Source organism: Oncorhynchus clarkii, chromosome 23 (genome assembly GCF_045791955.1).
Source record: "Oncorhynchus clarkii lewisi isolate Uvic-CL-2024 chromosome 23, UVic_Ocla_1.0, whole genome shotgun sequence".
Lineage (NCBI taxonomy): Eukaryota > Metazoa > Chordata > Actinopteri > Salmoniformes > Salmonidae > Oncorhynchus > Oncorhynchus clarkii.
In genome coordinates, this window is record NC_092169.1 from 62,636,680 (window position 1) to 62,650,070 (window position 13,391).

Sequence of the window (13,391 nt, forward strand, 5' to 3'; positions counted from 1 at the left end):
GTTGGAACTTCTGAAGAAGGAAATGTTTTTATTTCTACAATTTCCAAAAGCTAACCAAACAAAAACATCATGACTTTTATGAGACGTGTTCGTGCATTACAGACAATGCAATCGCCATCACACTGCTCCATCAAATCCAATTGTATAAGTCACATGCGCCGAATACAACCTTACTACTTACAATGCTTACTTACGAGCCTCTAGCCAACAATGTAGTTTAAAATTATTATTTGGGGGGGTTGCTCTGACTTGCACTGTCAACTGTGGGACCTTATATAGACAGGTGTGTGCCTTTCCAAATCATGACCAATCAATTTAATTTACCACAGTTGGACTCCAATCAAGTTGTAGAAACGTCTCAAGGATGATCAATGGAAACAGGATGCACCTGAGCTCAATTTTGAGTCTCGTAGTCAAAGGTCTGAATACTAATGTAAATAAGGTATTTATGTGTTAATTTTTTATACATTTGCTCAAATTAAAAAACTTTTCGATTTGTCATCATGGTGTAGTGTAGTGTAGATTGATGAGAAAAAAAAGAATTGTATCAATTTTAGAATAAGGCTGTAACGTAACAAAATGTAGAAACGGGTCTGAATACTTTCCGAATGCACCGTATAATAATACTTCCTACATGCAACTCCCTTAAACATGTAACATTTACTTTTACTCAACTAATTGCTTTGCAATGTCGCGCGTCAAGCGCAGCATTTTGCCACCGGCAGCACGCATTGGGTATTCGTTGTGCGGAGGCGTGCCTAAACGGTCACTTTTTCAACGGTGTGGTGAAGTGGCTGACAGCGAGCAGACTAGAAGCATGCCCCGTTAATGAGGCAGCTGGAGTTGTATAGTATTTCTCCGACCCAGACAAAAAGATGATAGTGAAGTTTATCTGTGCGGTTGTTACCCGGTCGCTATTCCTCCTCATCTCTCTGATAGGAGTATGGAGGGTGGTCTGGGTTAAGAATAATGCTCTTTATTGGTTCTTGACGATCCTTTATCTTCCTCTGGTTGTCGAGATGATTTTAACCCTGAAGAGAAAAAAATTACAGGATTATAAATGGTAAATCTAAATAACATAGAACTGTGAAATTACAGGATTGTAAATGGTAAATCTAAATAACATAGAACTGTGAAATTACAGGATTGTAAATGGTAAATCTAAGTAGCATAGAACTGTGAAATTACTTTTTTTTTAAAAGTTTAGTAGCCTTGACTGTTTGTTTTTAATACCTTTTCATGTTATCTTTCCCTGTCTCCAGGTTTTCTCCTGCCATCTTCCTGTTCCTCATCAGTATCATTCCATCTCTGTGGATTCTAGAGTTACATCATCAACAGAACAAAGCTACTGATTCCAGGGTAAGGACTTTGATGTTCTGTTTTATTTAGGATTTTTAATCATTTATTCCTTTACTTTAGTTGTACATTTATTTGTAACTTGCATAATGAGCGGAAATCATATACTGTACTCTGTGTAAATAATGCTGAATGGAATCATATACTGTACTTTGTGTAAATGATGGTGAATGAAATCATATACTGTACTCTGTGTAAATGATGGTGAATGAAATCATATACTGTGTGTAAATGATGCTGTTTCTTTTCTATTGTCCATACTGTAGGCTAGAACACATAGTATCGTATCAATTTAACTTGTGTACTGTATGTCTGTTCATCCTCAGTGTGACAAACTGTATTCATCTGAAAACATAAAGAGCCTGTTAAACATGTGGAGAGGGATTTCCACCAATGGCAGCGAGACGTTACTCCAGGTGGGCAGAAGCCACAGTGTTTCCTGTGTCCTGCAGGTTTTTCCTACAGGCCTAACTAGACAGAGGCTGTCTTTAACACCAGTTTGTTTGGTAATGCTGCTGGTGCACCTCAAATACTTTATTGTGAGCTCTGACTTTTTATAACTAAAATACATCTACAGAAGTTGTTTTTTAACTAAACAACCCTTAATAAAAACTATTACAAGCTTAGTCACACAGGACTTTTATTCATGTGGCAGACTCTGCTGCTGGCTGTAGTACCCTCCCCTGGCCTGAACTGGGCTCTCCCTTAACCTCTTAGAAAACATTCATTCATGTTTTTTAAGGGAGATTTTGAGATACTGATCTTTAATAATAACAACACTGGTTGGAGTTACCTAGCCATTAATAACCTCTAATCAGTTATACTAACCACTATGTGTCTCTCTGGTTGGAGTTACCTAGCCATTAATAACCTCTAATCAGTTATACTAACCACTATGTGTCTCTCTGGTTGGAGTTACCTAGCCATTAATAACCTCTAATCAGTTATACTAACCACTATGTGTCTCTCTGGTTGGAGTTACCTAGCCATTAATAACCTCTAATCAGTTATACTAACCACTATGTGTCTCTCTGGTTGGAGTTACCTAGCCATTAATAACCTCTAATCAGTTATACTAACCACTATGTGTCTCTCTGGTTGGAGTTACCTAGCCATTAATAACCTCTAATCAGTTATACTAACCACTATGTGTCTCTCTGCTTGGCCCAACAGGGTTCAGTATCTCTGTTGTCGTCAGTGTGCGCTAACGACTGGATCCTGGCCCTGCACCAGACCCTGTTGATCCTGCTGGTCATAGGGAAGTGGCTGCTCCCTGTTGCAGGAGGGGTGACCAGGGATGAACTGTCTCAGCTCCTCCTCATCTTCGTAGGCACTGCCGCTGACATCCTGGAGTTCACCTCAGAGACACTGTTGGATGTCAAGTGAGTCCCTAAACCCTGACCTCTAACCCCTAAACTCTAACCCTTAACCCCTAACCATAACCTGGCATCCTGGAGTTCACCTCAGAGACACTCCCTGACCTCTAACCCCTAACCCTAACCTCAGAGATACTGTCTAATGTCAAGTCAGTACCTTAACCCCGACCCCTAACCCTTAACCTCAGAGATACTGTTTGATGTAGATATTTTAAGTCAGTAGACATTATATGTGGCCTGGGTGCCAGTCTGTTTCTGCACTCTTGGCATGACAATTCAATAATGAACAGAAACAGACTGGACCCAGGCTACAGTACCATGACAATTCCATAATGAACAGAAACAGACTGGACCCAGGCTACAGTACCATGACAATTCCATAATGAACAGAAACAGACTGTACCCAGGCTACAGTACCATGACAATTCCATAATGAACAGAAACAGACTGGACCCAGGCTACAGTACCATGACAATTCCATTAGGAACAGAAACAGACTGGACCCAGGCTATAGTACCATGACAATTCCATTAGGAACAGAAACAGACTGGACCCAGGCTACAGTACCATGACAATTCCAATAGGATCAGAAACAGACTGGACCCAGGCTACAGTACCATGACAATTCCATTAGGAACAGAAACAGACTGGACCCAGGCTATAGTACCATGACAATTCCATTAGGAACAGAAACAGACTGGACCCAGGCTATAGTACCATGACAATTCCATTAGGAACAGAAACAGACTGGACCCAGGCTATAGTACCATGACAATTCCATTAGGAACAGAAACAGACTGGACCCAGGCTATAGTACCATGACAATTCCATTAGGAACAGAAACAGACTGGACCCAGGCTATAGTACCATGACAATTCCATTAGGAACAGAAACAGACTGGACCCAGGCTACAGTACCATGACAATTCCATTAGGAACAGAAACAGACTGGACTCAGGCTACAGTACCATGACAATTCCATTAGGAACAGAAACAGACTGGACTCAGGCTATAGTACCATGACAATTCCATTAGGAACAGAAACAGACTGGACTCAGGCTACAGTACCATGACAATTCCATTAGGAACAGAAACAGACTGGACCCAGGCTACAGTACCATGACAATTCCATAATGAACAGAAACAGACTGGACTCAGGCTACAGTACCATGACAATTCCAATAGGAACAGAAACAGACTGGACCCAGGCTATAGTACCATGACAATTCCATTAGGAACAGAAACAGACTGGACCCAGGCTACAGTACCATGACAATTCCAATAGGATCAGAAACAGACTGGACCCAGGCTACAGTACCATGACAATTCCATTAGGAACAGAAACAGACTGGACCCAGGCTATAGTACCATGACAATTCCATTAGGAACAGAAACAGACTGGACCCAGGCTATAGTACCATGACAATTCCATAATGAACAGAAACAGACTGGACCCAGGCTACAGTACCATGACAATTCCAATAGGAACAGAAACAGACTGGACTCAGGCTACAGTACCATGACAATTCCAATAGGAACAGAAACAGACTGGACCCAGGCTATAGTACCATGACAATTCCATTAGGAACAGAAACAGACTGGACCCAGGCTATAGTACCATGACAATTCCATTAGGAACAGAAACAGACTGGACCCAGGCTATAGTACCATGACAATTCCATTAGGAACAGAAACAGACTGGACCCAGGCTACAGTACCATGACAATTCCATTAGGAACAGAAACAGACTGGACCCAGGCTATAGTACCAGTGCAGAGAAACATACATGTGAATGTTTCTGCAGCTTCACACCCTTAACACTGTTAAACCATGTCTCCCACAGGGACAGCAGTCCCAGCATGGTGTACGTCATCCTCGGAGTCTGGACGTGGAGTATGTTCCAGTTTCCTCTCCACCTGTCAGGTACTGTGTGTTTATATCCTGGCTCTTCTTATGGTTACGGTAACCATCATGTTATTGCTCTGTTATTCAGGGAATTACGGTAACCATAATGTTATTGCTCTGTTATACAGGGAATTACAGTAACCATAATGTTATTGTACTGTTATACAGGGAATTACGGTAACCATCATGGTATTGCTCTGTTATACAGGGAATTATGGTAACCATAATGTTATTGCTGTGTTATACAGGGAATTAGGGTAACCATAATGTTATTGCTGTGTTATACAGGGAATTACGGTAACCATAATGTTATTGCTCTGTTCTACAGGGAATTATGGTAACCATAATGTTATTGCTCTGTTCTACAGGGAATTATCAAAATCAAATCAAATCAAATGTATTTATATAGCCCTTCGTACATCAGCTGATATCTCAAAGTGCTGTACAGAAACCCAGCCTAAAACCCCAAACAGCAAGCAATGCAGGTGTAGAAGCACGGTGGCAGGGAAAAACTCCCTAGAAAGGCCAAAACCTAGGAAGAAACCTAGAGAGGAACCAGGCTATGTGGGGTGGCCAGTCCTCTTCTGGCTGTGCCGGGTGGAGATTATAACAGAACATGGCCAAGATGTTCAAATGTTCATAAATGACCAGCATGGTCCAATAATAATAAGTCAGAACAGTTGAAACTGGAGCAGCAGCACGGCCAGGTGGACTGGGGACAGCAAGGAGTCATCATGTCAGGTAGTCCTGAGGCATGGTCCTAGGGCTCAGGTCCTCCGAAAGAGAGAAAGAAAGAGAGAAAGAGAATTAGAGAGAGCATACTTAAATTCACACAGGACACCGAATAGGACAGGAGAAGTACTCCAGATATAACAAACTGACCCTAGCCCCCCGACACATAAACTACTGCAGCATAAATACTGGAGGCTGAGACAGGAGGGGTCAGGAGACACTATGGCCCCATCCGAGGACACCCCCGGACAGGGCCAAACAGGAAGGATATAACCCCACCCACTTTGCCAAAGCACAGCCCCACACCACTAGAGGGATATCTTCAACCACCAACTTACCATCCTGAGACAAGGCCGAGTATAGCCCACAAAGATCTCCACCACGGCACAACCCAAGGGGGGGCGCCAACCCAGACAGGAAGATCACATCAGTGACTCAACCCACTCAAGTGACGCATCCCTCCCAGGGACGGTATGAAAGAGCCCCAGTAAGCCAGTGACTCAGCCCCTGTAATAGGGTTAGAGGCAGAGAATCCCAGTGGAAAGAGGGGAACCGGCCAGGCAGAGACAGCAAGGGCGGTTCGTTGCTCCAGAGCCTTTCCATTCACCTTCCCACTCCTGGGCCAAACTACACTCAATCATATGACCCACTGAAGAGATGAGTCTTCAGTAAAGACTTAAAGGTTGAGACCGAGTTTGCGTCTCTTACATGGATAGGCAGACCATTCCATAAAAATTAAATTAAACACTGGAATGGTAGGATGGTAGGATGTACAGAAGATTAATGTGCAAGTAGAGATAATGGGGTGAAAAGGAGAAAGATAAATAAATAAATACAGAATGGGGATGAGGTCGATTGGATGGGCTATTTACAGATGAGCTACGTACAGGTGCAGGGAACTGTGAGCTGCTCTGACAGCTGGCGCTTAAAGTTAGTGAGGCAGGTAAGAGTCTCCAGCTTCAGAGGTTTTTGCAGTTCGTTCCAGTCATTGGCAGAGAACTGGAAGGAGAGGCGGCCAAAGGAAGAATTGGCTTTGGGGGTGACCAGTGAGATATACCTGCTGGAGCACGTGCTATGGGTGGGTGCTGCTATGGTGACCAGTGAGCTGAGATAAGGTGGGGTTTTAGCTAGCAGAGACTTGGTGATGACCTGGAGCCAGTGGGTTTGGCGACGAGTATGTAGTGAGGGCCAGCCAACGAGAGCATACAGGTCGCAGTGGTGGGTAGTATATGGGGCTTTGGTGACAAAACGGATGGCACTGTGATAGACTGCATCCAATTTGTTGAGTAGAGAATTGGAGGCTATTTTGTAAATGAGTCGAAAGCCTTGGCCAGGTCGATGAATACGGCTGCACAGTAATGTCTCTTATCGATGGCGGTTCTGAAATCTTTTAGTACCTTGAGCGTGGCTGAGGTGCACCCATGACCAGCTCTGAAACCAGATTGCATAGTGGAGAAGGTACAGTGAGATTCGAAATGGTCAGTAATCTGTTTGTTAACTTGGCTTTTAAAGACCTTAGAAAGGCAGGGTAGAATAGATATAGGTCTGTAGCAGTTTGTGTCTAGAGTGTCTCCCCCTTTTGAAGAGGAGGATGACCACGGAAGTTTTCCAATCTTTGGGAATCTCAGACGATACGAAAGAGAGGTTGAACAGGCTAGTAATAGGGGTTGCAACAATTTCGGCAGATAATTTTAGAAAGAGGGGGTCCAGATTGTCTAGCCCGGCTGATTTGTAGGGGTCCAGATTTTGCAGCTCTTTCAGAACATCAGCTATCTGGATTTGGGTGAAGGAGAAATGGGGTGTGTGGAGGGTGCCGGGCAGTTGACCAGGGTAGGGGTAGCCAGGGGGAAAGCATGGCCAGCCGTAGAAAAATGCTTATTGAAATTCTCAATTATTGTGGATTTATCGGTGGTAACAGTGTTTCCTAGCCTCAGTGCAGTGGGCAGCTGGGAGGAGGTGCTCTTATTCTCCAGAACTTTTTTGAGTTTGTGCTACAGAATACACATTTCTGCTTGCTCTGTTATACAGGGATTTATGGTAACCATAATGTTATTGTACTGTTATACAGGGATTTATGGTAACCATAATGTTATTGCTCTGTTATACAGGGATTTATGGTAACCATAATGTTATTGTACTGTTATACAGGGATTTATGGTAACCATAATGTTATTGCTCTGTTATACAGGGATTTATGGTAACCATAATGTTATTGCTCTGTTATACAGGGATTTATGGTAACCATAATGTTATTGCTCTGTTATACAGGGATTTATGGTAACCATAATGTTATTGCTCTGTTATACAGGGATTTATGGTAACCATAATGTTATTGCTCTGTTATACAGGGATTTATGGTAACCATAATGTTATTGCTCTGTTATACAGAGATTTATGGTAACCATAATGTTATTGCTCTGTTATACAGGGATTTATGGTAACCATAATGTTATTGCTCTGTTATACAGGGATTTATGGTAACCATAATGTTATTGCTCTGTTATACAGGGATTTATGGTAACCATAATGTTATTGCTCTGTTATACAGGGATTTATGGTAACCATAATGTTATTGCTCTGTTATACAGGGATTTATGGTAACCATAATGTTATTGCTCTGTTATACAGGGATTTATGGTAACCATAATGTTATTGTACTGTTATACAGGGATTTATGGTAACCATAATGTTATTGCTCTGTTATACAGGGATTTATGGTAACTATAATGTTATTGCTCTGTTATACAGGGATTTATGGTAACCATAATGTTATTGCTCTGTTATACAGGGATTTATGGTAACCATAATGTTATTGCTCTGTCATACAGGGATTTATGGTAACCATAATGTTATTGCTCTGTTATACAGGGATTTATGGTAACCATAATGTTATTGTACTGTTATACAGGGATTTATGGTAACCATAATGTTATTGCTCTGTTATACAGGGATTTATGGTAACCATAATGTTATTGCTCTGTTATACAGGGATTTATGGTAACCATAATGTTATTGCTCTGTTATACAGGGATTTATGGTAACCATAATGTTATTGCTCTGTTATACAGGGATTTATGGTAACCATAATGTTATTGCTCTGTTATACAGGGATTTATGGTAACCATAATGTTATTGCTCTGTTATACAGAGATTTATGGTAACCATAATGTTATTGCTCTGTTATACAGGGATTTATGGTAACCATAATGTTATTGCTCTGTTATACAGGGATTTATGGTAACCATAATGTTATTGCTCTGTTATACAGGGATTTATGGTAACCATAATGTTATTGCTCTGTTATACAGGGATTTATGGTAACCATAATGTTATTGCTCTGTTATACAGGGATTTATGGTAACCATAATGTTATTGCTCTGTTATACAGGGATTTATGGTAACCATAATGTTATTGTACTGTTATACAGGGATTTATGGTAACCATAATGTTATTGCTCTGTTATACAGGGATTTATGGTAACTATAATGTTATTGCTCTGTTATACAGGGATTTATGGTAACCATAATGTTATTGCTCTGTTATACAGGGATTTATGGTAACCATAATGTTATTGCTCTGTCATACAGGGATTTATGGTAACCATAATGTTATTGCTCTGTTATACAGGGATTTATGGTAACCATAATGTTATTGCTCTGTTATACAGGGATTTATGGTAACCATAATGTTATTGTACTGTTATACAGGGATTTATGGTAACCATAATGTTATTGCTCTGTTATACAGGGATTTATGGTAACCATAATGTTATTGCTCTGTTATACAGGGATTTATGGTAACCATAATGTTATTGCTCTGTTATACAGGGATTTATGGTAATGACAATATTTTCCACCAGAATTTCTTGGGACCCCACTGCAAATATATTTATATTTATTTTATTCAGTCAGTATGTATGTATATGGCGATATTTAGACACAGATTCTGGATTTCAATGTCACTAACTTATCCCACATGACCAGCTGACCAATGTCTCTTCTCTCCCCAGTGTCTACCTCCAGACCTGATGAATATTCAGAGGGGGACCAGGGTGTGTCTCTGCTGGCCAGACTAAGGACAGATATCTGGAGCATGGTGGAGAGCCTCTTCGTCCAGGACGGACCCTTCCTGGTGGTCCGCCTCACCCTCATCCTCTACTTCCACGTCATACACCACATGCTCATCTTCTTCACCATCAAGAACTTCCTGGTGGTCATTCTGAACTTCTACCGTCTGTTTGCCATCTACTGCGACTACAAGGCTTCAGGTTGATCTGGGGTTATTGTCACGACTTCCTCCGAAGTCGGTCCCTCTCCTTGTTCGGGCGACGTTCGGCGGTCGACGTCACCGGTCTTCTAGCCATCGCCGATCCACCTTTCATTTTCCATTAGTTTTTTGTCTTGTCTTTCCACACACCTGGTTCCAATTCCATTCATTACATGTTGTTTATTTAACCCCATGTCCTTGTCCGTAATGATGTTTGTAAGGGCTTGTGCACGTTATGCTGGTGTGAGACGGGTTTTTGTACCATTTATTGATTGTTCTGTTTTCCGGTGGTTTTTATGATTAAACTGCGCCGTTGGAAACACTGTTTTTGCTCTCCTGCGAACTGATAAATATCTCTGGGTTAGGGTGGTAGAGGGCTGACAGCAGAGGTGTCTGTCTGAACTGATAAATATCTCTGGGTTAGGGTGGTAGAGGGCTGACAGCAGAGGTGTCTGTCTGAACTGATAAATATCTCTGGGTTAGGGTGGTAGAAGGCTGACAGCAGAGGTGTCTGTCTGAACTGATAAATATCTCTGGGTTAGGGTGGATAGAGGGCTGACTGTCAAGCCCTGGTCTTAGTATTTTGTGTTTTCTTTATTATTTTGGTCAGGCCAGGGTGTGACATGGATTTATTTATGTGGTGTGTTTTGTCTTGGGGTTTTCGTAGGTATTGGGATTGTGGTATAGTGGGGTGTTCTAGCATAGTCTATGGCTGTCTGGAGTGGTTCTCAATCAGAGGCAGGTGTTTATCGTTGTCTCTGATTGGGAACCATATTTAGGCAGCCATATTCTTTGAGTGTTTCGTGGGTGATTGTTCCTGTCTCTGTTTTAGTTTGCACCAGTTTAGGCGGTTTTGGTTTTTACGTTTATGGTTTTTGTATTGTTCGTGTTTCATCTTCATTAAAGATGTATCTAAATAACCACGCCGCATTTTGGTCTGACTCTCCTTCACCTAAAGAAAATCGTAACACTGACAGCAGAGGTGTCTGTCTGAACTGATAAATATCTCTGGGTTAGGGTGGTAGAGGGCTGACAGCAGAGGTGTCTGTCTGGATTTTTAACAGTCCTTTACCGGGCTGGACTCTTTTAGGCCCGAGGTACAGGACATTCTGGAGGAACCAGAACTCATTGTGTTATATTGTTATGTGTGTGTGATCATTTGTTGGTAATACAACACACAAAAGAATAGTTGTTTTTGAAGTTCTTTTCAATGTTTTAAGGGTTTATGAAAAGTGTATTTCCATCCTGACTTTTACACAAGTCCTTTGTATTGGTGTAGACTTGACGGACCAGATGGGACTCATTCCCTCCCAAACTAAAAGGAGAAACCAATGTTTTCTCTGGTAGGCACAACCTACCTGGCACCCCTATAAACAATAACATCAAGTCAAAACCCTTACAGTGCAGTAATATCTAACAATTTCACAACATATACACACAAATCTAAGTAAAGGATTGGAATATAGAAATATATGGGTGAGTAATGTCAGAGCGGCATAGACTAAGAGTGTGTAGGTGAGTAATGCAAGATATGTAAACATTATTAAAGTGACTAGTGATCCATTTATTAAATTGCCCAATGATTTCGAGTCTGTGTAGGCAGCAGCCTCTCCGTGCTAGTGATGGCTGTTCAACAGTCTGATGGCCTTGAGATAGGTGTTTTTCAGTCTCTCGGTCCCTGCTTTGATGCAACTGTACTGACCTCGCCTTCTGGATGGTAATGGGGTGAACAGGCAGTGGCTTGGGTTGTTGTTGTCCTTGATATTTTTGTCCTTCCTGTGACATCTGGTGGTGTAGGTGTCCTGGAGGGCAGGTAGTTTGTCCCCGGTGATGCGTTGTGCAGACCTCACTACCCTCTGGAGAGCCCTACGGTTGTGGGAGGTGCAGTTTCCGTACCAAGCGGTGATACAGCCCGACAGGATGCTCTCAATTGTGTATCTATAAAAGTGTCTGAGGGTTTTAGGTGCCAAGCTGTTGCACCTTCACCACACTGTGGGTGGAACATTTCATTTTGTCAGTGATGTGATGCCTAGGAACTTGAGGCTTTCCACCTTCTCCACTGCGGTCCTGTAGATGTGGATAGGGGGGTGCTCCCTGCTGTTTCCACAATCATCTCCTTTGTTTTGATGACGTTGAGTGAAAGGTTATTTTCCTGGCACCACACTCCCAGAGCCCTCACCTCCTCCCTGTAGGCTGTCTCGTCCCCCCGTGGGGCCCCAGTGTTGAGGTTCAGTGAAGTGGAGGTGTTGTTACCTACCTTCACCACCTGGCGGCGGCCCGTCAGGAAGTCCAGGACCCAATTGCACAGGGCGGTGCTCAGACCCAGTGCCTCGAGCTTAATGATGAGCTTGGAGTGTACTGTGGTGTTGAATGCTGACCTATAGTCAATGAACAGCATTGTTACATAGGTATTCCTCTTGTCCAGATGGGATAAGGCAGAGTGATGGCGATTGCATTGTTTGTGGATCTATTGGGGTGGTAAGCAAATGATTTGTACAGCCTGTGTGGGGAATGTCAGTGAATGGTTTTAATCAGTAGTCAGTATAGCTAGATAGTAGCAACGCTCATAACAGAAGAATGTAATTCCATGTCGTTGTATTATGCTGCATCTTTATTTTAATCAACAGTTGAATGTATGGCCAAGCGTTGCCTTAGCAGTTCAATCAAGTACTGTACAAATATTTTATCTTTCATTTACAATCTGTAGAAACTATGAGAATAGAACGTTTTAGAACTTGTGTGAAACATCACAGCACAGTTGAGAAAAAAACTATATGACAAATATAAACGAAATGGATGGGAGGGGTTGAGGGGAGCTGAAGGGTGGGACTGGATGGTGGTCAGAGATAGATGGGAGGGGTTGAGGGGAGCTGAAGGGGGGACTGGATGGTGGTCAGAGATAGATGGGAGGGGTTGAGGGGAGCTGAAGGGGGGGACTGGATGGTGGTCAGAGATAGATGGGAGGGGTTGAGGGGAGCTGAAGGGTGATTATATATGGGTGGTTATAACATTTTGGAATATACAGTGCATTCAGAAAATATTCAGACCCCTTGACTTTTTCCACCTTTTGTTACATTACAGCCCGTTTTCCTCATCAATCTACACACAATACCCCCTAATGACATCATAATACCCCCTAATGACATCATAATACCCCCTAATGACATCATAATACCCCCTAATGACATCACAATACCCCCTAATGACATCAAAATACCCCATAAGGACATCACAATACCCCATAATGACATCATAATACCCCCTAATGACATCATAATACCCCCTAATGACATCACAATACCCCCTAATGACATCACAATACCCCCTAATGACATCATAATACCCCCTAATGACAAAGCAAAAACAGAAATACCTTAAATATATAAGTATTCAGACCCTTTGCTATGAGACTTGAAATTGATCTCCGGTGCATTCTGTTTCCATTGATCATCCTTGAGATGTTTCTACAACTTGATTAGAGTGAACCTGTGGTAAATTCAATTGATTGGACATGATTTGGAAAGGCACACACCTGTTTATATAAGGTCCCACAGTTTACAGTTCAAGTCAGAGCAAAAACCAAGCCATGAGGTCAAAGGAATTGTCCGTAGAGCTCTGAGAATGGATTGTGTCGAGGCACAGATCTGGGGAAGGGGATACCAAAACATTTCTGCAGTATTAGGGGGTCTGAATACTTTGGGAATGCACTGTATAATGTCTCTAACTCTGTCCTCAGTTATGGGAGCTATAATGTCT

The 13,391-nt window shown here is 42.2% G+C and overlaps 1 protein-coding gene across 3 annotated transcripts; it reads left to right on the forward strand.

Annotated features, from left to right (window-relative positions):
• The first annotated feature begins 782 nt into the window (after positions 1–782).
• On the forward strand, positions 783–11,206 carry LOC139381567 (transmembrane protein 26-like). Of its 3 annotated transcripts, none has more exons than XM_071125204.1 (7): positions 783–1,063; positions 1,263–1,359; positions 1,683–1,772; positions 2,530–2,738; positions 4,575–4,654; positions 9,379–10,142; positions 10,613–11,206. In XM_071125204.1, the coding sequence occupies exons 1-6, from the start codon at positions 876–878 to the stop codon at positions 9,639–9,641; spliced, it is 927 nt and encodes a 308-aa protein (XP_070981305.1). In that variant the 5' UTR covers positions 783–875; the 3' UTR covers positions 9,642–10,142; positions 10,613–11,206. The 3 variants fall into 3 exon arrangements, with proteins under 3 accessions (XP_070981305.1, XP_070981306.1, XP_070981304.1); XM_071125205.1 differs by lacking the exon at positions 10,613–11,206 and having other exon boundaries at positions 787–1,063; positions 9,379–9,671; positions 10,009–10,552; XM_071125203.1 differs by lacking the exon at positions 10,613–11,206 and having other exon boundaries at positions 788–1,063; positions 9,379–10,001; positions 10,119–10,552.
• The last annotated feature ends 2,185 nt before the right edge of the window (positions 11,207–13,391 follow it).

What these genes read in the sequence shown, in the direction of transcription:
- LOC139381567 (XM_071125204.1), top strand. Translation starts at nt 876, where the DNA reads ATGATAGTGAAGTTTATCTGTGCGGTTGTTACCCGGTCGCTATTCCTC. An exon ending in ACAAAGCTACTGATTCCAGG is followed by an intron (nt 1,360 to 1,682) that starts GTAAGGACTTTG and finishes GTTCATCCTCAG; the next exon opens with TGTGACAAACTGTATTCATC. An exon ending in GAGACACTGTTGGATGTCAA is followed by an intron (nt 2,739 to 4,574) that starts GTGAGTCCCTAA and finishes TGTCTCCCACAG; the next exon opens with GGACAGCAGTCCCAGCATGG.